The following is a 22770-nucleotide window of genomic DNA, read 5'->3' as shown; positions in this document are numbered from 1 at the left end:
CCTGAATATAAATAGGAGGCATTACTTTTGGAGCAACATATATAGAGGTACTGAAATACCTCCCTGTATACCTCCTGAAATATCTCCCTATGGAGATTCAAGTGGGTGTCCAAGTGTTTCTCTCACCACAACCACTCTTTTTCCTTTTTTGTTGCTTTTGCCCTTAATTTACTTTGTTTGAATATTTTAGTGTTTAATACTGTGGTGCCTGAGTCAATTTTCTGATGAATAATTAAACAGGTACATGCCCTTGGAAATTCACTGCACCCTTTATTGCCACTTAACCTGTTAAAGGTGAGGAATTGGGGAAAAGATCTTGTCCATTTTTTTTTCCTTGACTGCTGTTTGTGTAAGGGTTGAATTGAATAGGACTCAGGATATGCCGTATTCAGCTGTATGTGATGAACTATCTCAGGTAACCCAGATTGGAGAAGCATTTCCTTGGCCTTTTGTCACTCAATGGAAGAGCTGAGCAGCTTCTTTTTGCATAGTTAAATTGCATACTTAGATGGCAGTGGAGCATTTCTGGCACAAGAAAACATAAAGAATTGGTCATGAATTCTCTGTGCACAGCCAGGAGTTCTGCAGCTCTTCAGTAGAGGTAGCTGGGACTTCTCTAAAGGAGGAGAGTCAGCAGCAGCTGTGGTGTGTAATGCAGTCAGAGTGTTCTGGGCATGGCTGGGTTAACAGGAAAGTTTCTGTAAGCACTGGAGAATTTCAGGTTCTCATTAAATTCTTGAGGTTGGTATGCTTGAGTGTGGCTGCACTAGAGATGCAGCTCTAGGAGGATTATTATAGGGATTTGCTGATGTTGTGCTGGCCTGGGTAGTCGAGCCGTGATTTCCATTCTAGGAGCAGTGCATGCTCACAACAGTTGGGAATATATGCTTTGTTAAATTGCATTTTGTTGTACTTTTTTGTGAGAATACTTTTAATTGTAAACATATTTCAGTGTCTTTGGTCATTCCAAATGATGTTAAAATGTCAGCTTGCCTTCATTGCTCATTTACTCTTTACTCTCTTGCAATTAGGATGTTGTTAGAAACACACATTGATTTCTAGGTAGATGCTTTTCCTAGGACAGGACATATTTCTGCTTAAATGTTACAAAATAAACCAACACAGTTTGTGTTAATGTCAGCCCATGGGTTGTTGGCAGCATTGCTACCAGCTCTGCAGCAGGGAGGTGAGATCTCTCTTCTGGCTAAGGCAGAGAATTCCTTTATAAAGCGAAACTTCTGCCCAGGCAAGCTTGAGGAGAAAGGGTAGGCTGGAGCATGTGCTTAGAGTGTTTGAGTTGATTAATGAATGCATAAATAAGTGGAAAAGGTTATGACAGGGTAGCTTTATCTGGTGCAATTGATAGGGATATTTTGATAGGGACTGTACCCACTGATGCGGTTATTGTGGCATTTGGAAGAGCTTGCCATAGGATTGCCCAGCTGTGATTAAAATTCCCCTGTGCTTGTGTGGTTCATATGTTCAGCCAAGCACTGGAAGAAGCACGTCCAGTTTTGGGGCTCCTCAGTGGGAGGAAGCGTGATGAGTAGGGGGGTGGTTTGTAACAGAGCAGCTGGTGGAATTGGAGAGGTTAACATCTCAGGGGAGGTAACAGGAGTAAAACACAGCTGAATAACGATCATTGGTTAAAAGAAGCAAGTGTCATGGAGATAAATAACTTATAGATTGTGAAAGAGATTATTGGCATCCTTCAAATCAGTGTTAATGATGCAGATCTTGAAATGTGTGGTGGCTGAGATTGCAGTGTGTGTTTTGATAGGAATTCTGTGATGGCTCGTCAAAAGCTTCAGACCTGTTGCTTTTTAAAGGATGTTTTCTTTGCTGTCTGAATCAAATATGCCAGCTCTGCAGTCTGTGTTAGATTAATTGAGATGCAGTGAGAGTTTAGAATCTGAACCGAGTGTGAGGCTGGCAAACTTTGTTCATCCTTTTATATAAGCAGACTTCTCAAAGTAACTGTGTAGAATTAGTGGTAAAATCAGTGTGAACCTCCATCCATCCTTAGAAAGAAAGGTTTGGGGCTAGATGGAGTCTGAAGGAACAATTTGAAATATACCATGTCATATCTGATTGGCTTGAGTGAATGAATAGTTGGTCTTCAGGAATGCCTTATTAGAGTATTATTATAGTTACTTTTCAGTGTCTGGTGATGGATTTTATTTCACTGGAATAAAATTCTGGAAGTGGCATGCCCAAAATACCCCAAGGTAGGTTTTGCTGTTTCCCTTTTCCTCATAAAATGTTATTTAATTTTATGTGATTGAATTTGGTGACATTTAGTGCATCTTAAAGGAAAGAATTTATAACTCTAGCTAAGCAAAGTGTATTTCAGGCTTGTTCTTGGTGAGCTTTCCTTGCTATTCTGCCAAATCCAAGTGCACCTTTGCCTGTTAGGAACCTGTGCCACGTCATGCCTGAGCTCCTTAAGGTAAAACAACATCTTCAGACACTCATAAGGAAAAAAAGAAAGCTGTGAATCCATGGGAGCAGTTGAACCACAGAGTGAGAGGGGTTGAAGGGACTCCTTCCGTCCCCATAGCAGGACCTCGTCTATTCCTTTGGTTCCCACTGTAGTGCCACTGGTTCCCATAGAAGTCCCACTGATGGCTTTAATTTACATTGAGCCCAGGGAGCAGTGCAGGAACATGATGCTCAGCACCACAAGGACCCATCAGGTCTTTGTAGCCACCCTCAGCTTCCAGGGAGTGGATGAGAAAGGCACTAAGAATACCCAGCAATTTGCCATCAGAAAATTTCCCTCCTGTCCAGCACTATGAAGTTTGTAGGGTGTTTGGGAATGAAATGTAGCACAAAGGAGTTGTATTGTTCAGTACCCAACAGTGTGCCCTCCCTGGATCTAATATTTCATTTAAAAACAATTTGCCTGAATAAAATAAAATATGCATGATGGGTGAACACAGATGAGCTCTGTTAATGTATTCTAATTAACTTGCTAAAAATATTTTAAAATCCTAATAAGCTTAAAGAGAATTTCTGATGATCAGTTGCAATGTTAATGAGCATGGTACAAAAACATAAAGTGAAGTGGAGAGCTGACTGGCATTTGCAGCACGGTCTGTATAGCTGACATTATTCTTAGGCAAAAGAGCTCTTTGCATTAAATTTATCTTTTGTCTCGGTTGCTAATTTCTTGAGATCTTTTTCTAGGAAGCATAATGCAGAAAACATTAAAAAAATAATTACCTGTTTGATTTGGGGTGGAGCGGGGATTTTATTACTTAATCATGCCTTAGAAAAACATGCTAAGGACATTTATAATAAAGTATCTGCGTTCTTTGTGTGTGGGAGAACGACTCTTTTCCCTTTATATCTGCCATAAATCTCAGATTGTAGTTCTTGTTCTCTCCAGGCTATTAGGTTTCTGCAGCCTGTATTTCATTCCTTAGCACCTATTGTTGCTTGGCAACAGCGCCCGATTTACATGAGCCCAGCCCTGAATGAACAGCTACCTGGAACCTTTCTGCTCAGAAGCACCGAGCAACGTAGCAGTTCTCGCATTCAGCATGACTTTTATTAGGAAATATTAATTGCTTCTCTCAATTCATCTTTATAGAGCCTTTATTTTCTTAGTTAAAGGAGAAAAAACTCCATTCTCTCTTTAGTCGCGGTCTGCCAGAGGTCACAAAATTCATTTGTAGATAATCCACTCGGAAAGCGGGAGGTTTGTTAATAACGGAGGAGTTTAGCAGTGCTCAGAGCCTCGGCTGGTACAAGAGGCTCCGGTGCTGCATGCAGTTGGTGCAGGGGGGAGGAGGCTCAGGGCAGTGGAGGGACCCACCAGAGTCACACGTGGAGGATCAGTGCTGTACTTCTTTCTGGTTTTTAGGGAGAAGAAAGAGCAAGTGTTTCCAGCTCACTCTGTTTGCTTTCCTTCTTGGTGTACGTAACTTTTCTGAGCAAACAAAATCAAACAGGTTTTCTGGTCTTAGAACACCAGGCCTGGTCAAGTATCAGATATGGAGGGTGGTGGCCCTTCATGTGGCAGGGGGGGGTGAAGCTTGATGATCCTTGAGGTCCCTTCCAACCCAAGCTGTTCTATGTACTAAGCTGGTTCTATGACAGCAGGTGCACTCTTCCTATCAGCTGGTTTTATTCTTTGAAAGTACTTTAAAACCTGTAGCTTATATACATGTATATTGAGAAAAGAAGAAAAGTTCTTCACCAGCACTAAATGCAAAAGTCTTATAGGACAACATTCACAAGGACCAAGAATTTAATACCTGTTTTGAAAAGTCTTGTGAATAAAACACTAAAATGATTTGATAATGCTTGGACCTTGACTCTTTCCTGTTGTCTGTAGTCCTTTACTAATGTTTCTTGATAACATGGAAAGACACAAAGCAGATTTGAGATCTGGTTTGCAAATCTGTATCTGAAGATGTGTTTTCCCAAAGTTTGCGGTGCTTTGGGTTTCTCTAGAGACAAAACACTTGATAGGGTGTTCTTTCCTCTCTTTCCTCAAGCAGCATTCAAGGTCAGATCATTGCACCCATACTTTTTAATTATGTTCTGTGGCTTTAGGTAACGCTGAACTTGCAGCTGATTATTGTTATATTTTCTCCTGTGGACATGTCTTTCTACTGATGCACAAACTGTGCAGATTAACTAATGCAGAATCGAATGCATTTGTGATCTAAGTAATGAAGGGGCCTTTGTTCTATTCTTGGTTGTTCTCCTGATTTTGTGCGACCTTGGGCAGCTCATTTATCTCCTTCTTTGCTTTTCCCATTTTAACCTTCAATGGGTGGTGTCATCTGCTGATTTGCCAGTGTAATTTTTTATTACTTCTAGAAGATTTGCAAGGCTGAATATTGCTGTATGTGAGTAAATAGTTCTTAAAAATGAAACGGTGATGTTTTTGTGTTTCTGAGTAACTCAGCAGCAAGTGCTATACACTGCTTCATGGTCTGTAATGCCATGTGGTGATTACCCACATCAGAGTTGGGTAGGCATGGGGGTGTATGTATTTTGTTCAGGTTCAAGCATGAATTTCTCAAGTGTCAAAATGTTTTGAGGAAATGCTGAGCTGTGCTGCAGCGCCAGCAAGAGAGCACACTGAACAAAATAAGTGTTTTTAGTTAGTAGAAAATGCCTAAGACAGTGATTCCTTCATTTATTTAACCAATTTCTGGGATTATCCTGCATATTTCTGACTTTGGCTAACTGTCTCTGCTCCAATTCAGGGAACTGAGGAAAGCAAACTTATAAATTTGCGTTTCCAGTTTTCCTGTGGGCACTGATGAATGGTTTAGTGATGAGCTCTCCCAACACCAGGGCTTCCTCAAATGAGGAACATGGGACACCTGACCTCCTCAGGACTCTGCATAGTGTGTGTTCTAGAGCTGCACACCTTTGAAGTCTACATATTCTCCTAATAAACCTGGACGACTTCTGACAAAAAGTTCTCTGTGATGAATTAACAGTCATTCACAGAATGGCTAAGGTTGGAACTCTGTGGTCCTTAAAGGTCCCTTCCAACCCGTTCTGTGGCTGGAAAGGACCTCTGAGGTTCATCTGCTCCAAACTCTACTCCACCAGGCCAACCCAGAGCAGAGTGCCCAGTCCCACGTCCGGGTGGTTTTTGGTGATCTCCAAGGAAGACACTCTACAACCTCTCTGCACAACCAGTTTTATATACAGACTCCTTCCTGCTAAGTATTGGGACAGACAAACTGACTACGTGCAGCATCATATAATTCTAGGGTAAATGTTTTTAATCCTCTTACTGACTCTTCTCCTTTTTGATAGTTCTTTTAGTGGTGAAGACACTTCTGTAAGTTACTGGTAGTGTACCAGTGGCTCTAAGCATCGGCGATTTGTGGTCTTGGGAATAAACCTTTTAATGAGTAGCAGAACTTAATGACTTATCAAAAAGAAAGATAAGATGCAGCTTAATTGTAGTCTGTAATTGCCAAGACACAAAGAGGAAATCCAATTCTATGGTAATCTTTTAATTGGAAGCCTGAAGCCACAAAGACCAACCAAAAAGAAGTTAAAAATAAAAGCCTAAATCATGGGAAAATTGCAAATATTTAACTTTGAAGGTCATTGAATATGAAAACAGTCAGTAATCACAATAAGTCTCTGTCACTTCAAGTCTTTCATATGAAAATTTCCGTCCTCTTCAGATTATTGTCTTCAACAAATAGTGTTGGGTTAAACTGTGGGATAATTGTGTTAAAATTGTGCGGCCTCTTTTAAGCAGATGATCTGTTCTGGACTTTAACATTTTTGGAGCTCTCTGTAGGTAGGTTTTGTAACAGGTAGATGTAATGGCTGGATTTCAGCTGTCCAGTTTGTCTCTCCTCTAAGTTCTACTTCAGAACATTTTTTGAGAATCGGTTAATTTGTCACATTGGTTCCAGCTTTCATGTTGCAGTTCCTCTGAGAAAAGAATTTCCACCTAACATCTACTCTAAATTCCTCTTAGTTTGAAACCATTCTCCCTTGTCCTATTGCTATGAGACCCTGTAAAAAGTTGTTCTCCCTCCTGTATGTCAGCTCCCTTTGTATACTGAAAGACTGCAGTGAGTTTCCCTGAAGCCTTCTCTTCTTCAGGCTGAACAAGCCCAGCTTTCTCCATCTTTCTTTGTAGGAAAGGTGCTCAGGCTCTCTGATTATGCTCATTCCCATCTCGCTAGCTCATGGTAACTTATTTTTTCTATAAGGAATGAATTCAGAACCAAGGATTTATGCAAGTCAGAGAGATAGCAAGGATGACTTCAAGTAATACTGTCTTCAGGGGAGGACTTTTCCTCAAGTACATTTTCAGATTTGACCAAATAAATTACAAGTGTTTCTTCTTGTTAGCCTTCCCTCTTTCCTTCAAAGCATTCACAAAAAGATTTTTACAAATTATTCAGTCTGTATCCATGAAGACTTCAGATCTAAATCTGCCTTTTTTTCCACCCGTTCCTGTAAACTCTGTTGCTGAGTTGTGGATTTTTTTTATACGTTACTGTTGGAATTTAGCCCAGGCTTCATCAAAATAATCTGTCAGATAGAGATCCATGGCTCAAAAAAAAAAAAAAAAAAAAAAGAAAGGAAAGGAAAGAAAAAATCACAGCAAATTGATAAGCGATTGCAGCTCTGCAGTATTTCTACAAGAAATGCAAATATTCCAGAGGTCTTGTTGTGAGCTTGTCAATGTATATGCTACTGTTATGACTATTGATCAGCTTGTTCCCAAATAAGTCTTTAACATTCATGAGCCAAAGTTTTCATTGCTGCATAATGCTGCTGAAGTCAATGAAGTTGAATTGTCAGTAGAGCTGTGTCTTAACTTTTTGGTTTGTTTCCTATAGTATGTCTTCGACTGTGTGTGTTTTGTGGGTAATCTGCAGTAACGTGGTACAGCAAAATGTTAAAACAGAATTTATGTACACATTTTTCTATGTTTATTTTCTTGAAAAGCCATTGAAAAGATAAAGACTTTGAGTCGGTGCTATTTGCACTTTCATAGCTGGTGTGAGCTAGGTTAGAAGGAGTTTCAGAGTCGGTGATTTGGTCTCTTTAAGCTCCGGTTGTGAAATGCAAAGGTTGTCTTTACTGAAGTGCTTAGAAAAGCTAAATGTGGTATCCTCATGAAGAATGAGCTCTGCTATCAGAAGTCAACACTGTCAATTGAGAACATAAGGTGACCTGGACTAGCAGTTGCATTTGGGTCTTGGCTATGGGTACCGTTTCTACTCAGTTTTATTTAGGTGTGTGCACATCTACTCATTTCAGTGGTATTATTCTTGCCTCGCAGAAGAGTGAGCAAGAAGAATCATGCCTGTTCTCCCCTACATCATTGTAGGACTTTATCTATGTAAGTAGCATAAATGTTGAGAATATTAGCCATATTTGTCATTGTTGCAGAGGAAATCTTGGCTTTTTTCCCCCTGTTGAGTTAGAGCAGGTTTGATAAGAGCTGTAGCCTTACAGGCAGATGATCAATTTTATCCTTACAAGTTGTTTTTCTTCCCCAGACAGTGCATTTAAAAAACTAAAAATAAATTCCGTGTCTGGAAAATTTATGACAGAAGTTTGAGCAATTGAAACCCCTAATGAAATTAAAGGCTGTTGTGAAATATGAAAACTTTTTTGCTTGTATGGAAGGAAGTATCAACCTATATGGCAAATATGGCTTGCTTCTCTCTGTAATAAATTAACTGACACTTTGAAGTGAAAGTAAGGTCTTCTAAAAAATGGGTTTTGAATAGCTCTTATGAATTACTGTCTTCTTTTTAGTACTGTAAAGATGGCTGGATTTGTTCTATTTTTTGGCTTCCAGCTTGTAGTTTATTCACTCAGGCAGTTGCATTGGCCTGTAAATTAAAACAAACAAAAAAAAGCAATTAAAAAAACAAACAAACAAAAGAGTTTGGGTTTACATTGCTCTTACCTCAATCAGGTAGATAATGTCTATTGTGCTGCAGCTGTTGGTGGCAGTCTTTTTTTCTCCTGGAAAGTGTCAGGAGTAGTGTAGTGTAATGAGGCGCAGAAGCCAGTGCCTTCACCCCATCCTCAAAGTCACAGAAGGGGCACTCGGTAGCTTGCAAATTTTCCTTTTTCAAAGATACAGATAGGAGAAGCTTTCTACTGTAGCAGGTGCTTACTTTCACTGTATTAGCAAAAGAATAATTAGCATGAGTTTTTGAAGAGTTAATATGTAAGGAGGAAAATTTTGGAACATTTGTTTTATAAATGAGGCAAAATAATGATGTATTCTTGCTTTGTTTTTTTTTTTTTTTCCTTGAATGAAAAGCTAGAAAATAATTTTTTTTTTTTTAATTATAGTGTTTGGAGTTAATCAGAGAAATAACAGAGGGGCTGACACTTTTCTTGTTGCTTACAAATTGTAAATTGCAGTTATTTGCAATCATGCTTATAGCTGGCGTGGGTTCATGTGCGTAATCAGATGCTTTTTGAATGCATGTTCCATTGTTCTGTTTTATTTATGGATTCATTTGTGATGAGAAAGACATTATAAAGTTGTTTGGATGAAGCCTTGGAAATGTGTTTTAGGAGTTTTGAATGTCAGCAAGTGCCTGGAGTTTGGGGTACAAATCAGGGCTGTGCACAGCAATGGAAATTTAGATGGAACAGTTGAAGAGTTTCCATCTTCAGGTTCTTCTTCCTGACTTTATGCACGCACTAGCAAAAGTCAGGACTGATGCAGGTACATTCCTACTGCCCAGTTGAAATACAGCCAAACCCCAAAGCCTTAAGGCCAGCAGTTTTCCCATTGATGTTAACATCTGGACCTGTTTGCAGTCTGATCTGCTCCCATTCCCGTTAGAACAGGGGAGTGAATTTTTGCCTCCAGCCTCCTTGGTGCTGCTGCTCGTCAGCACTAACCTTCCAATTGAAGTGAGCTTGCTTATGTGATTATTTTTTCTGAATAGATGCAGTTATGTGCCAAGGCCACTACAGGGAATGGTGGGTTGCTCAGGAGAGACTGCCTGTCTTACTTGCTGATTCCCATTTCACTTGCTAAGTCCATCTGGGCTCATTGAGCTTTTGCTTTCTAAAATTTTTGTTCCAGCCCATCCATCACTTTGTATCTTACTCTACTTGAACTGCTTGCTTTTCTGGAAAGGCATCGGTTGTATGTTTGTTGATATACAGCCACGTAGGACTGCAGTCTTTCTTTCACTGAAATATCTATAATACCAATAACTAATTTCTCTGTCTTCCCAGTGACAGATTTTTTCCCCCTTATGCTTTTCGATGAAAGCAATATCTTGACTGAAAACAAGAGCCAAGAGATGAACTTGAACATCATCCAGTTCTTCCTGTTGGATCTCTAAAGGAGATAGTGGGGCTTGTTGTGGGAACAGTAACAAAAACTGGCTGTGGGCTGGCTTCTCAGTCTTATTTGGGGAAGTACCTTGTACTCCCATCTATGCCCCATCCCTTCAGGTGCTCAACGCCAGGTTGGATGGGACCATGGACAACCTGATCCAGTGCCTGATTTGACCCAGCCTGGGGCAGGGGATTGGAACTAGATGATCTTTGAGGTCTCTTCCTACCAAACTGTTCTGTGATTCTACTATCTTGCTATGTAAGTGAACTTCTTTACTGTTCTTCTCCCTGCTGCTCTCCCCCAGCCATAGCAATTACTGTTTTAACTGAATTTAATTAAATAAGCCACAGTATTCCACAGCAGATAATACAGCTGCGGAAGTGGTGCGTATTGCAGGACAATGCCATGCCACGAGCAGCTGTAAATGCTTTCTACACAGGGTTAAAATCCTGTATTGGCTCTCTAAAAAATCATCAAATTTCAAACAGGAAGGAAATAAATGGGTTGGTTAGGTACTAAGCAAGGAGCTTTTAATTAAAAGATGTTTAAACTGATTCTCTCAACTGTCAGAGAATTGAATTCCTGAATTATGTTTGCTACAGTTGGTGTTGGCTTTTTTTTTTTAGTAACACTGTATTTAAGTTCTTTCTGTGCACTGCTGTAGGGGATATAGATGGTAGCTCCTGACAGATTCACCCACAGCTGGCTGAGAACACCACTAGTGATGGATGAATGATGTCTTTGTTAATGCCCCCGTATCCATAAATGATGGGCTTTATTTATTTATAAGATGTATCCAATTACACATCTTAGAGCAAATGTCCACCGTTCAGTAAAGCACACAATATTGGCATTGAAAAGGCAATCCCTGAAATCAGTGATCGATGCATTTTCCGCACTCTCAGGAGGAGAGTTTGAAATAAGAGAGAAACATAAAATTCTGCTAATTCAGATTGGTTCTTTTGGGACCTGGCTCCTTGTTTGTAGTAAGCAGTTGAAACTCAATCAAGAAAGCTGTTGTCCCTGCTCCGGCCATATGTGGAGCTGCTGCTGGGAATGCTGAGCACTGAGGTCACTCTTCTTCATGTCTGGATGGACCACTCCCACCGGTACAGTGGGTCAGGTTCTCTTGTCAGATAGCAATGGCTAAGGTTCATGAAGCTGGTACCCACTGGGATGTGTTGCAGTGAAGCAAACAATCCTAGTTAAGGAAAATTAATGATTTTACCCTTCGTGTATAGGACATGCCTTCTTTTCTTTTCCTTGCATCTGTATGTGTTTGTATTGGTTGTTGGTTCAATTTAGAACTTGAGATATCCAACTAAGAGTTGAAACTTCACAGCACAATCTGCATCAGTTTCTTTTGTCAACTAGTTTCACTGTACTCTGAAATAATTCTCTAGTGTTTAGCTACAGAAGAATTAGTCAGGATTAAGATAGGGGTGTTAAACACCTTTAGATTTAACTCTACTTCCCCTCTTGTTAGGTACCTTCTTCACCTAAAGGCAGGGTAAATACAGGCTCATAGATGCACTGTGATGTTACCCCTGCTTTTCTTATGGTAACTCATTTATATTGAAATGTTCCAAGTTACAGTGATGGCACAGATATATAATAAAAGCAAAACCTGAGTCTTCCAACCTATTGATGAGCAGAAGACTCCTGTCCAGCCCTTGATTTCAGCCTGCCTTTGGTCCTTCTGCCTTGTGCACCGTTCTCTCCTGATGGTGACAGCCCAGCAGCTTATTAAGCCCCTCTCCAGAGGCAGGGGGTAGTAAGGATGGCTTGTTCCTTGCTTTCAATTCCTGTGAAGTGTAGCAAACATACTTGTTTCTAATTCCGTCCTGCTGGCTGTTTTTGAAATGTGTTTTCATGCTGGATATGATACTTCTGCAAGAATTTATATTCGCAGCAAGGCTTAGCAAGACAGAATTGCAACTACTAGGCAAATCATTTAGAGTTCAGCTTGGTTTCTAGGAACAGAGGCTTGCTAGTTATTTTTCACTGGTTTCTGTGCTATTACATTGTTGTGATAATCTTGGCAGGGATCTGTCATTCTGCGTCGGTATAATTGAAACTTGTTTTCCCTGAGGAATCACTCTGCTGTTTGTTTTATTTGTTTACTGACATTGACAGAGATCCTAATGGCTTTTAAAACCCAATTTGTGCATCGCTGAATATCCTCCAAAGAGGAAAATAAAATTAAATTTATCAGCAAGATAGGGTCCTCTGTGCAGTGCTGTAGCTGGGTCTTAGACTCCACCTGAGAACCTCACTTTGGGTCAAGAAATGTCATGAGGAGCCTTTTGTGAGTTGCATCTTCTCTGTTTCTGATTCTATCTTCAGGGATTTTGCCATTAAGGACAAAAGACAACAAGTTGTTTAGGGCCTCGGTATAAATTGACTGAGTTTGCTTTGCGTGATGTAAGATATTTTTTTAGCTTTTGTTAAAAATGAGGTTAAAGGAACAAAATAATATGACAGTAAAATTCCCTTTTCAGGAGGATGTACAGAATGGTGTTAGTGTGATAGATCATATTACTGTGCTGCTATTATTATGATAGATTAGGGTAATTAAGTGTGTAGATTTATTTTTAAAATATAAGATATTGAAGTATTTATGCATTCATTTAATTTTAAATCTTTAAAGAATTTCAGTGAGATACTTGAACTACTGAAGCTTGTAATACCTTGCTGAGTTGTGGCTGTGGATAGATGTATGGCTTGTTGGATGTCATGCTCCAGAGGAGCATGTACACAGATAAATAATGAAGCACTGGACAGAAAGTCAGGAACACAATGAGGAAGGGTAGCTTTCTTACAAAGACTAAAGAATGTGTAGGGTGATATTTTTTCCCACTGCCCCCAGATCTATGATTTTTAATTGGATAGAGATTTATGTAATTTTTTATTTTGCTGAATTGATTTAGACCATCTCTAATTACCTTCTGACACGCTTCCTTGTCATTCAAGCATGTAGGGATGCTCAGGTTTCAGTGAACTCTGATTGTGAACGTCGTGAGGAGATAAGTTTGGAAAATATTGCTGGTTTTAAAGGTTACCTGTCAGCTTTTATATATACAGCTGTGAGCCAAACCAATCTGACCTCAAACCAGAGCTGTTGTATAATAACACTCTGCCTTTTTATTGAATATCTCTTTTGCAAATCTCCCAGACTTGATAGCGCTATAATAATAATAGATGGGCAAAACCTATACTGCCTCTTTTAAGGAAATGTTCTAATGAGTCTTGGTGGACAGTACTCACTTTTTACATGTGGTAAATTAGAGAAACAGGGAGAGAGCCCAGACCATCTGACTTGCCCTCCTCATTCTCATTGCTTGGTTCAGTAGTGCAGATCTGGACAATATACACTTTCAGTCTGATCTGTGTGTTCTTTTGCATTGCAGTGCCCAAAACAAGGATTTTGGCTACAGGTGGAGCTTCCCATAATAAAAAAATACTGCAGGTAAGCAGAAAATTAAAGTAGATGATTATATCTACATTTTTATTTTGGCGTACAGAATCCAAATCAGTGTAACTGTGTGGGAAGGTGTGGATATGGGATTGTGAAACTGCTTCAGGTCATTAGGATTTTTCCTCAGGTTTATTGTGGAGACCAATGCTAACTTTGTATTGAACTTTAAATTTATTTTATATATGTATATATATATATATTTACACTTCACTAGTTTTATGGATGTGTATCTGAAACACTGGCGATTTCCAGCTCTTGTTGCTTATGTCAAATCAATTAGCAAAGAAACCAAGAAGAGACTTGATAAGATACCTGAGATGTTTATAGTTTTTGTCATTAAAGTCAGCACTGAAACTGGAGAGGGATTACCCTAGTTCTGGACACTCAAACAATTAAATCCACCGAAGAAAAACCATTCTAAACCCTGTCCCTGGTGTTTTTGAACATGTATTTCTGATTGGCATTGTGTCATGTATCAGTAGAGCTCCTTTTCTTCTGTGTAGTCTCTCCTCCCTCTTCCCATCTTCCTCATCTGCTGCTGTTGCTGCACAGCTAACACTGGTTAAGATCCTTTGTCCCAAGAATATCCTGGGTTTACTCCACTGAGTGCATCAACAAGCTTCTCTTTGACTAGAGGCTCAGTGAGCTTGGGGATGGGCATCTACACCAGTTAGTCAGCACAGGGCGAATTGTGTTCTCTGGATGCCAATCCATTTCCATTAGTAATAGAAACTCTTGAGGCCAGCCTCAGCTACACCCCATATTCTTTGGTGAACACAGTTGTACAAAGTGAATGTGATCTGTTCTACAAAACATGAGTTGGAATCAATGGAGATTGAAAAGCAAAGACCTTACTTTCTCCTAAGTCATCTAAAATGTGTGTTTGTAGAGCCATGGGATGTAGAGCTCATTGGGACACAAAGGACAGATTTGGAATGTTTTGTTTGTAGATGTCACTTCATCTGCTTTGGTTATTTTGCTCAAGAAGCAGATGTTGGAAAATTAACTGGTATGTTAATGGCTTAAAATATTGGTCCCCACAGAAATAGTTCTACTGTTTCTTAACGTACTAAGAGTATGTTAACAAAGGGATTGAATTAATAGATATTTTCTTTTAAAGCAGTATTTGGATACTAGGAGGGTCTCCTTGCTGTGGAATGAAGGCTGAGAACAGAATGTTTTTGTAACCTGTAATTTAAAATAGCTGAAAATTTGTGGTCATGAGAGTGATTCCTGAGGTGCTTGCTCTTCAAATGTAGTAATAGAGCTGCTTTTAAAACTCATTAGAAGTGTCTTAAAATAATATGATCAATACAGTTTCGTCCGCTTAATTCAATCACTGGTTAATTGGATCCTCCTTTTTAATTTAATCAAAACCTCAGAAACCATATCAGTTGCATGTAGAATAACGGCTTCCACCCTTATCATGGTCAATTTTGGATAATTTGTTCCAGGGTTACAAAAGAGTATCATTTAATTAATCAACATTCAGTAACTCCTGTATTTTACATAGCAAAAAAGGCAACTTAGGAAAATGTGCTTAAAAACAAAATCTACAGCTATAGCAGAGCAGTTTTCTCCACTGTTCTGGGAAGCTTTTTATAACATATGTGGGCCTGATTAATGACCACATGAAACATAGTGAAATATTTGTAACAGTAAAATCTTTAACAGTTTCTTTGAAAATTACCTGTGAGAGAGATCATGGTTTCAGGTAATGTACTGAGTATATGAACTTTTAATAATTTTAATTTCATGATCATGTCACACAAAAGGTAGTTATTATTTGTACGATTACAGTGCTTATTAGCATTACTGAATAGAGCTGCATTGTGTAAGACTCCAGAGAGGTGCAACACAAAAGACCTCTGTTGTTCAAGGGAATTTAAAATTCAAGCATAAGGCAAGGAATACCTATCTGAGATGAAGAGACGAACAAACAGATGGGGAATGTGGTGAAACCATACAGGACAGGATGGATATTTGAACCTAGCACTCTGTGACCTAATTTCCAGAGGGCTTTTTAATGGATACGGTGGTTAATTTTCCATTTGTCCCCTAACAGTGAAGCTCACTGTTTGCTCAGTTCTTGCTTACTAACAAAAGTTAGGCAATACTGACACTGCAGTATTAATAGAAGAGAGCATAAAAAGTGTGTAAGATGAGGCTTTTATTGGATTCTAATTAGCAACTAAATGGCTTTTGTTTCAAATAACCCAAATTTGTGATTATCTAAGATTTTTATTTGCAGATATCTCTCAAACTTTCAGAGAAAGAGACAAAATCCTTTAAAAATGTTGCATATCTTTTTTAGTGTAGCATGTGAATTGAATTCCTTAGTCATCTTTGACAGGACAAGGGGAAACGGCTGGAAACTGCAGCATAGGAAGTTCCGCACAAACATGCGCAAGAACTTCTTTACAGTGAGGTGACGGAGCACTGGAACAGGCTGCCCAGGGAGGTGGTGGAGTCTCCTTCTCTGGAGATGTTCAAGACCTGCCTGGATGCCTACCTGTGCGACCTGCTGTAGGGAACCTGCTTTGGCAGGGGGGTTGGACTCGATGATCTCTGGAGGTCCCTTCCAACCCCTACAATTCTGTGATTCTGTGATCTTCTATGGAGCCATGGGGCCCATGATGAACCCTGGGCTCCATCTTGAGGGATATCACACCACATGTGCAGAACAGCAGGGGGATCAGGCCTAGCCAGTATTTTGGGGTGTAGGAGCAGAGTCCTCATGAGCAGCAGCTGATAGAGCTGGGATTGTTTAGTCTGGAGAAGAGGAGGCTGAGGGGTGACCTTATTGCACTCTACAACTGACTAAAGGGAGGTTATGGTGGGGTGGGAGCTGGCCTTCTCCCATGTAACTGGCAATAGGACTATAGGGAATGGCCTCAATTTGTGCCAGGGGAGATTCAGGTTGGATGTTAGGAAATACTTCTCTGAGAGAGTGGTCAGGTATTGGACTGGGCTGTAGAGGGAGGTGGTAGAGTCATGAACCCTGTAGATGTTCAAGGAACATTTTCACGTTGTATTGGGAGGCATGGTTTAGTGGGAACTATTGGTGATAGGTAGATGATTGGAATGGGTGATCTTAGAGATCTTTTCCAACCTCAGTAATTCTGTGATTCTATTCTATGACCAGAGGGGTTGTGAATCCCTGGATGGGGTTTTGCTGGTCACAAATCTGATTGATTTGTGTTTATGGACACTGTGACCTTATCTTAAATTCTTATATACTGATGTAAATCAGGTGATACACTTTGGAAAAAGTAATACAATATATTGCAATTTAAATCTGAATTTCTGCATGATTCTTGTGTGGCTTGAGGGACGCCTACAATCCTTGGGGAGATTAAACCAAAATATCTGTTTAATTTGGAAGGAATAAGTTGAGAATATTTTCAGTAAAGCATTCTTGAATATTCTGTGTCCCTGTCCAAATTTGTCTTTGTTTTCCCTCCACAGAATCTATTTTCTTAAAACTACATTGTTAGTAAGAGTGCATACACTCAGTAAATGCGAGATGCTGGTGTAGATTTCAGGTGCAGTGGGTGGAATGGTGCATGGTGGAATAACTTAGTATCTGTCAGATATCAAAACAGATTCTTTTCCTGTGTTATTTTCTTTGTACTGCCAAACCAAGCTGAGAACACACAGCTTTGCTTTGTCTTCATAGCTAAGGATTACTCAAATGCAGGAAAACTCCTGGTATTTGTAAAGCCTGTGAGATCAGGTCATGCTTCATTCTTCTGCTAACCCTAATATAATGGGAGTGCTGGAAGCAAAGACAACTGGTTTAGCAAACTGTAGCTTTTATGCTATCAAAGTTGAGAACTGGGGAGCCATGGCTGGTTCCTCTCTCCTTCCTTTCTGCATGAGTCAGCCATACAAGCGATGGAGGAAAAAAGGCATCAGTTGCAGGTTTCCAAATGGGTATCCCTGATGCAGGCCTTTAGCATGGGCAGGCTGTGTGGGCTCATGAGGGAGATGATGCTTGAGATTAGAATCCTCTAGAAAAGAGATCTGAGGAGAAGTGGGACTTAATCTCCTGGCTGTAGTTGCATCTCTAGGTCAGATTTACCAATACTCCATTGTGTCACAAGTTCAGGAGACTCAGTGATGCCTCTGGTACTTTTTTCCATGGATACCCAAATGCTCTGCTGGAGTGTATATTATCTGTCTGTTTTCCTGTGCAGTAATAGGGATTGCTTATCCTTTGTATTTCATGAACGTGCATAACTGATGCTCTGATACTTCCCAGGTCCTGTCTGATGTGTTCAATGCTCCAGTGTACACTATTGATACCGCCAACTCTGCTTGCTTAGGAAGTGCTTACAGAGCGATTCATGGTAAGACTGTGAGGAGATACTTCTGAGTGGTCTAGATGTTTAATTTCAGTTGGTTGATACTTGGGATTAATGCTATTGAAAATGAGAGGGGAATAAAACTGGATGAATCTGATTGGAAAGTTACTGAGGTCAAAGCAAGGGGGAAGTTGCTTTAATACTCTTGGATCAAGCTGCTTCTCAACCAGGGGATAAGGCCTGGAAGCTGCTGAGATTGGCAGGTTAGAGTCTAGGAGCTTTATGTGTTGAGTTGCCATCTGAGTGGCTGAAGTGGTCTAACAAACTAAAGATCCATCCTAGCAAAGAGGTTCCAAGACAACAGAGACAACAAGTCCAAGAATACTGCTGGCCGAGTAAATGTTTCTAAACCTTATATATCTTCCAGCTTTTAAATGTCAAGACATACAGTATACAAGCATGCTGGGCTTCACACTCGAGCTGTGTGCACTGTCTTGTAAAAGCATAAATTCTGGGATGCTTTTAGGTTACCCAGTCATTCCGTTCAATGTACTGTATCACTCAGTGTGACGCAACAGGCCAAGACCCAGATTTAAAGTGTTAATGAACTTGGATTTATTAATGCGTGCAGTGCTATGTTTAGGTTAGGCCCTCAGCCATTTAAGAGTTCAATCTCAGACAGGACATTCTAATAAAGTATTTTTTTAAAGTAAGTTTCTAATACATTATTGCTAAACAAGTGAAGGAGTGGGGATCAAATTCTGAAGTCATTGTTTAGGCCAACTGTTTTTCTGATTAGAAGCTTTAGGATTTGGCCTTTCCTCATAGAATCACTAAGATTGGAAAAGACCACTGAAATCATCTTGTCCAACCATCAGCCCATCACCACCACGGTGCCCAATAAACCAGAAATGGATAGCTCCTGTAAAGATTCATGTAAGATCCACACCATTGCACATGCATGGAAGAGAAAACATCAGTCATCAGGAAAAATCAGCCAAGTTGTAATTTTAGAAGCACGTTCTGCTGTCACATTATAGCATCTGAAGACTACACGCTCTCTTGCATTTGAAAGAAGCACAGCCAAAAGTTTGAGTCAGTATGTTTAACACACACAACTTGCTCTCTGTTTTATTTCCAGACGAGTCACAGGGATTCTGTCAGGCAAAGCATGGCAGGGCAGTGTAAGCAGTACAGTAATGTTATCAGTGTGTTTAAGCCATAATGGGACTATTTGTGCACCTTGGAGGCTAAATCTCCAAACTCTGTGCTCAAACTTTGCCTACTGCTTCAGCAGTCCTCAAAAGCTTTCCAGTGCATAATGCTACAAGCAAACCTTTTGCCCCTGAATACAAGTGGAATGTAGAGCCATCATTATAGTTTTTTTTTTCAGTGATTTCATATGTATGGAAGATATAAAATCGCTCTGCCAGTTTGGCATGTGGAATCTTGAGGCTTGGTTGACAGAGCATTTGAGGGAGGATTTCAGATGCTGTGCTGTCACAGGGACTCCTGAGCTCAGGTGCTCTGCCAGTCAAGCCCTGGGGGCATGCCTTGTGTGTTTCTAAATGGCAGTTTTGATTGATGTGTTCAGATGACTCACTTTTGGCCAGGGAAAGGAATTTAGTATGAGCAAAGACTTCCTAATATAAATGAAATATTGATGGCAGTGGCTCTTTAATAGCATTAGAGTGTACATCTGGGTACAAGTAGGGTTTTCCACAGTTCACCTGGGGTACTTACAGTTGTAACAAGGAACTCCTAGAAGGGTGTGATCCACTTGCAAAGCAACATGCTGTGGTAGTAGGACTCTTGTTATTCTGCTTCCTTATATATCAGTGTGTTTAATGATTTGCAGCATGCTTTCTTGACACTTTTCACTTCCTTTTTAGTTTAGTCACATTTTGTCCTTGAATCTCTTGCTTCCACATATTTCCACTGCTGTTTACTATACTGTTGTAACCATAAATAATTACTGATATTGTTGAATAGCATTTCTGCTGCCTGCCTATTCTCCAGGGTATGTATTGAGTGATTGGCAAAAACTCAATCACAGCATCCGCACTTCCCAGGCTGGTGCACTGGAATGTAAGATTTTTTGCCATTTATCCTTCAATCCTGAATGCTGACCTGACTGAGGAAGATCAATATAAGGTATTAATTTGCCAGGGAGTCAAGGCACATCCCTCATCTTGCTTTTTGCATTGATCAGGATTGTGATTCTCGTTGCAGGACTTGTAGCTGAGACAAATGTGCCCTTGGCTGATGTTGTGAAATTAGCACCAGAGCCCAGATTGGCTGTTACACCAACTGCTGGTGCTGAGGAGGTGAGCAAGCTTGGGAATGTCATTTTTCTTTTCGTTTTCTGTCTGCTTCAAAATGTAGTAGTAAACTAATTTTTCTAGTGAAATGGATTAATCTAAGTAATATTTTGTTGCACAATTCTTAATTCTTATTGTGAAGGTTGATTTAATTTAGGGAGATGGCAGGTGTAATGATGTAGTAATCTGCATGATCGCCCTCTCTATGTCTGAGAGAATGGTTTTTTTCTTTCCTTAACTGGGTGTGATTGGAGAGCAAAAACGACTTCCTAAACAGGTTGAATTTGGATACACATCAGGTTGTAACTGATAGTAATTGACAAAACAGCCTTTACTTGCTTGCAGGCTGCAGTTTTGAGAAAGGCATGGTGATAGTGCTTTCCAGATCTTTAACAGTGGCAGCAATCCTGTGTCTTTTCTTGTACTTCTCAGTTGGAACAGCTGAAAGCATGCCAGCTTGGAGAATTGAGTACTCACAGGTCTTTGGTATTTTGCTCCATCCTGAGAATTTCAGCTAATCTGAAGGTGAAACTTGTGCTTTTTTGGGCCACGTACACTAAGCAAGACAAGTGATCATTGTTGCTAATGACACCATTTCTGCCTGTATTTCTGCCCACAAAGGACTTGTCTTGGGCCTTACAGTGCTGCCTCATACCTCTCACTACCGAATGTCAGACACCTTAATTTACAACAGCTTTTGCAATGTAATGTCAGCTAATAAATTTAAAAATGCAACATTGCAGAATTCCTGGAGAATATGAGTTTAGAGAAGCAAAGGTGAGTCTACCTCCATCTTCAGCTATGTATCCAGACAGCCTTACACACATCACTGCTTGTGATGTTTGGTTATGCCCTAACTAGAGGCAACAAGGTTTTAAAGCTTTTATTTAAACTGGGAAATTAATGATCTGCCAAAACTACTAACTCCCAGCTACATATGTACTGGAGCACCAGATATCATCGTGAGTAATAATAGAAATGATCATGCTGCATTGTGCCTGCCAGCATATTATTTAATTATTAACTGAGATGGAGGAGCTCAGTAATCGAATAGAAGTCCCCTTCAGAAATATTAAGACATTGAATAATTTAAACTTGATTGATCTGATCTCATTTACTCAACTTTCCCCCCTCATTCTGAAAGATAATTAACAGCAATGGCCTGTGTCGCATCTGTTGCAGCTGGAGGCTCCTGTGGGGGCTTCAGGAGGAGCTCCCTGGTGTCTGATCCAGCCTCACGTTGCTGCCTCATACCCCCAAAATGCTCACTGCTGGAGAGCTGACAGGCTGCTTTGGTGGAGGTGCAGAGTGCTCTGAGACCTGCTGGTGACCCCCAGTGCTGCTTCAGCTATAAAGCTCAAGGGCAGGGGATACAGCTGTCATTCACAGAGGGCTTGCAAGAGCAGCAAGCACCTTGTGCCCCTGCAGGGGCCAGCAAGCCTAGCTGGAAAAAACAGCGGGGAATTCATTTGCCTCTTCCTATTTTACTGTCTGCATAAAACGGCCTGGAAGCTAAAAGAGTTAATTATCTCCCTCTCGATACTTTTCTTCTCCTTTTCCACTTGGTTAGACCTGGCTCTCATAGCACATCTTTTTATTGGTTTTAAATGATGTACAGCAGAGAATTATTGCCCCAGTAGATAGAAGTGAATGATAGAGAAGGCAGCGGCTGAACAGCATGCGAAGGAATAACTGTTCCTGTGCTTCAGCTTAGCTTGCCAGCTTCATTCCATTAAGAGCTGCTTCTTGCAATTACGTATTCCACACAATTTTTTTTCTTCCTGTCTTATAATTTTACAGTTGATGGTGGATTCCCTGGCTAGTTTCATGGCTGTGAAACTGCAGAGAGCCAGAGGGGCCTGTCAGTAATACAGTGTGTTAGCACGAACAGTGCAGTAAAAATTCATAATGTGATGAGTCAGTTTGATTCTGTTTCTTACAGAGCTGCAGCTCCCTGTCCGTCCAATTTCATTCTGTTGAGTTTAGAGGCTTTCACCTAAATGACGGTTCTTTTTATAAACTTCAAAGTCATCCTGAGGTTAGGTTCTGTCTCACTGAGGAGCTCTTCTGAAAGAATCTGGCTAACCAATATGAAATTGCCTGGACCACTTCCCTACATTTTCTGGACAGCTACAGTTAAATCTTGGCAGAGTGGAGAAAAAACAGGTCATAACACAACAATCTGGTCTAGTTTTGTCCTTTCTTCTTGGTGTAGATTGGAGGCAACATGTGCTGCACCCTTAGAAGGAGGAAAACCTCCTATAGACAGAGGACAGATGCAACATTTTGATGTAGCCTCCTCTTTGATGCCAAGGCCTGGGCACACACCAGAACTTTCCAGGAACACAACTTGCAAGAAATGTTTCTTCGATTGCTAAATGATTATTTGTGATAATGAGTTTGATTTCATAAAGGGAGGGCAGGGCACAAAAAACAATTCTTCAGGTTCAATTAAGCTGACAGCCAGGTAAAATGAAGTCACAAGATGGGAAATGTAGAGCTTGTGATGTGTGATGAGTTAGTGGTTAGAGGAAACTGAAGGCTTGTAAGTTGAAAGTTGTCTGGCAAAAATGTGACTCTGTTATAGCAGACCATTCTGCCTACAAATGACCATCCGAAAGAGAACAAATCCCTTTCTGTGGCTGACACTTCAGCTGAACATGATTTCACAGTATGTTTGTAGCCTATGGAGGCTCCTGAACCCTGAGCTTATTTATAATTATGTAGACACCCACATGGATCAGAAGGTCTTCTGGTGGTAACCGCTGTGGTGATAACTGTTGGTCATGACTCAAGCAGACTAGTTGAAGTTACTCATCTGTGGGTTAAACT

The 22770-nt window shown here is 40.3% G+C and overlaps 1 protein-coding gene across 3 annotated transcripts in view; it reads left to right on the top strand.

Moving 5' to 3' along the window:
• The window catches only part of XYLB (xylulokinase), a 159801-nt gene that overhangs the window by 66805 nt on the left and 70226 nt on the right, over positions 1–22770 (top strand). For all 3 annotated transcript variants that reach the window (XR_007378216.1, XR_007378215.1, XM_048951517.1), the window contains exons 17-19: positions 13243–13301; positions 17575–17662; positions 19850–19944. Coding sequence is in view for 1 of the 3 variants with exons in the window: in XM_048951517.1 (XP_048807474.1) it covers positions 13243–13301; positions 17575–17662; positions 19850–19944 (242 nt within the window). In the remaining 2 variants the exon portion in view is untranslated. The remainder of the gene's footprint in view (positions 1–13242; positions 13302–17574; positions 17663–19849; positions 19945–22770) is intronic.

This window comes from Lagopus muta, chromosome 7 (genome assembly GCF_023343835.1).
Source record: "Lagopus muta isolate bLagMut1 chromosome 7, bLagMut1 primary, whole genome shotgun sequence".
NCBI classification, from domain to species: domain Eukaryota; kingdom Metazoa; phylum Chordata; class Aves; order Galliformes; family Phasianidae; genus Lagopus; species Lagopus muta.
This window is presented reverse-complemented; position numbering and strand designations above follow the sequence as displayed.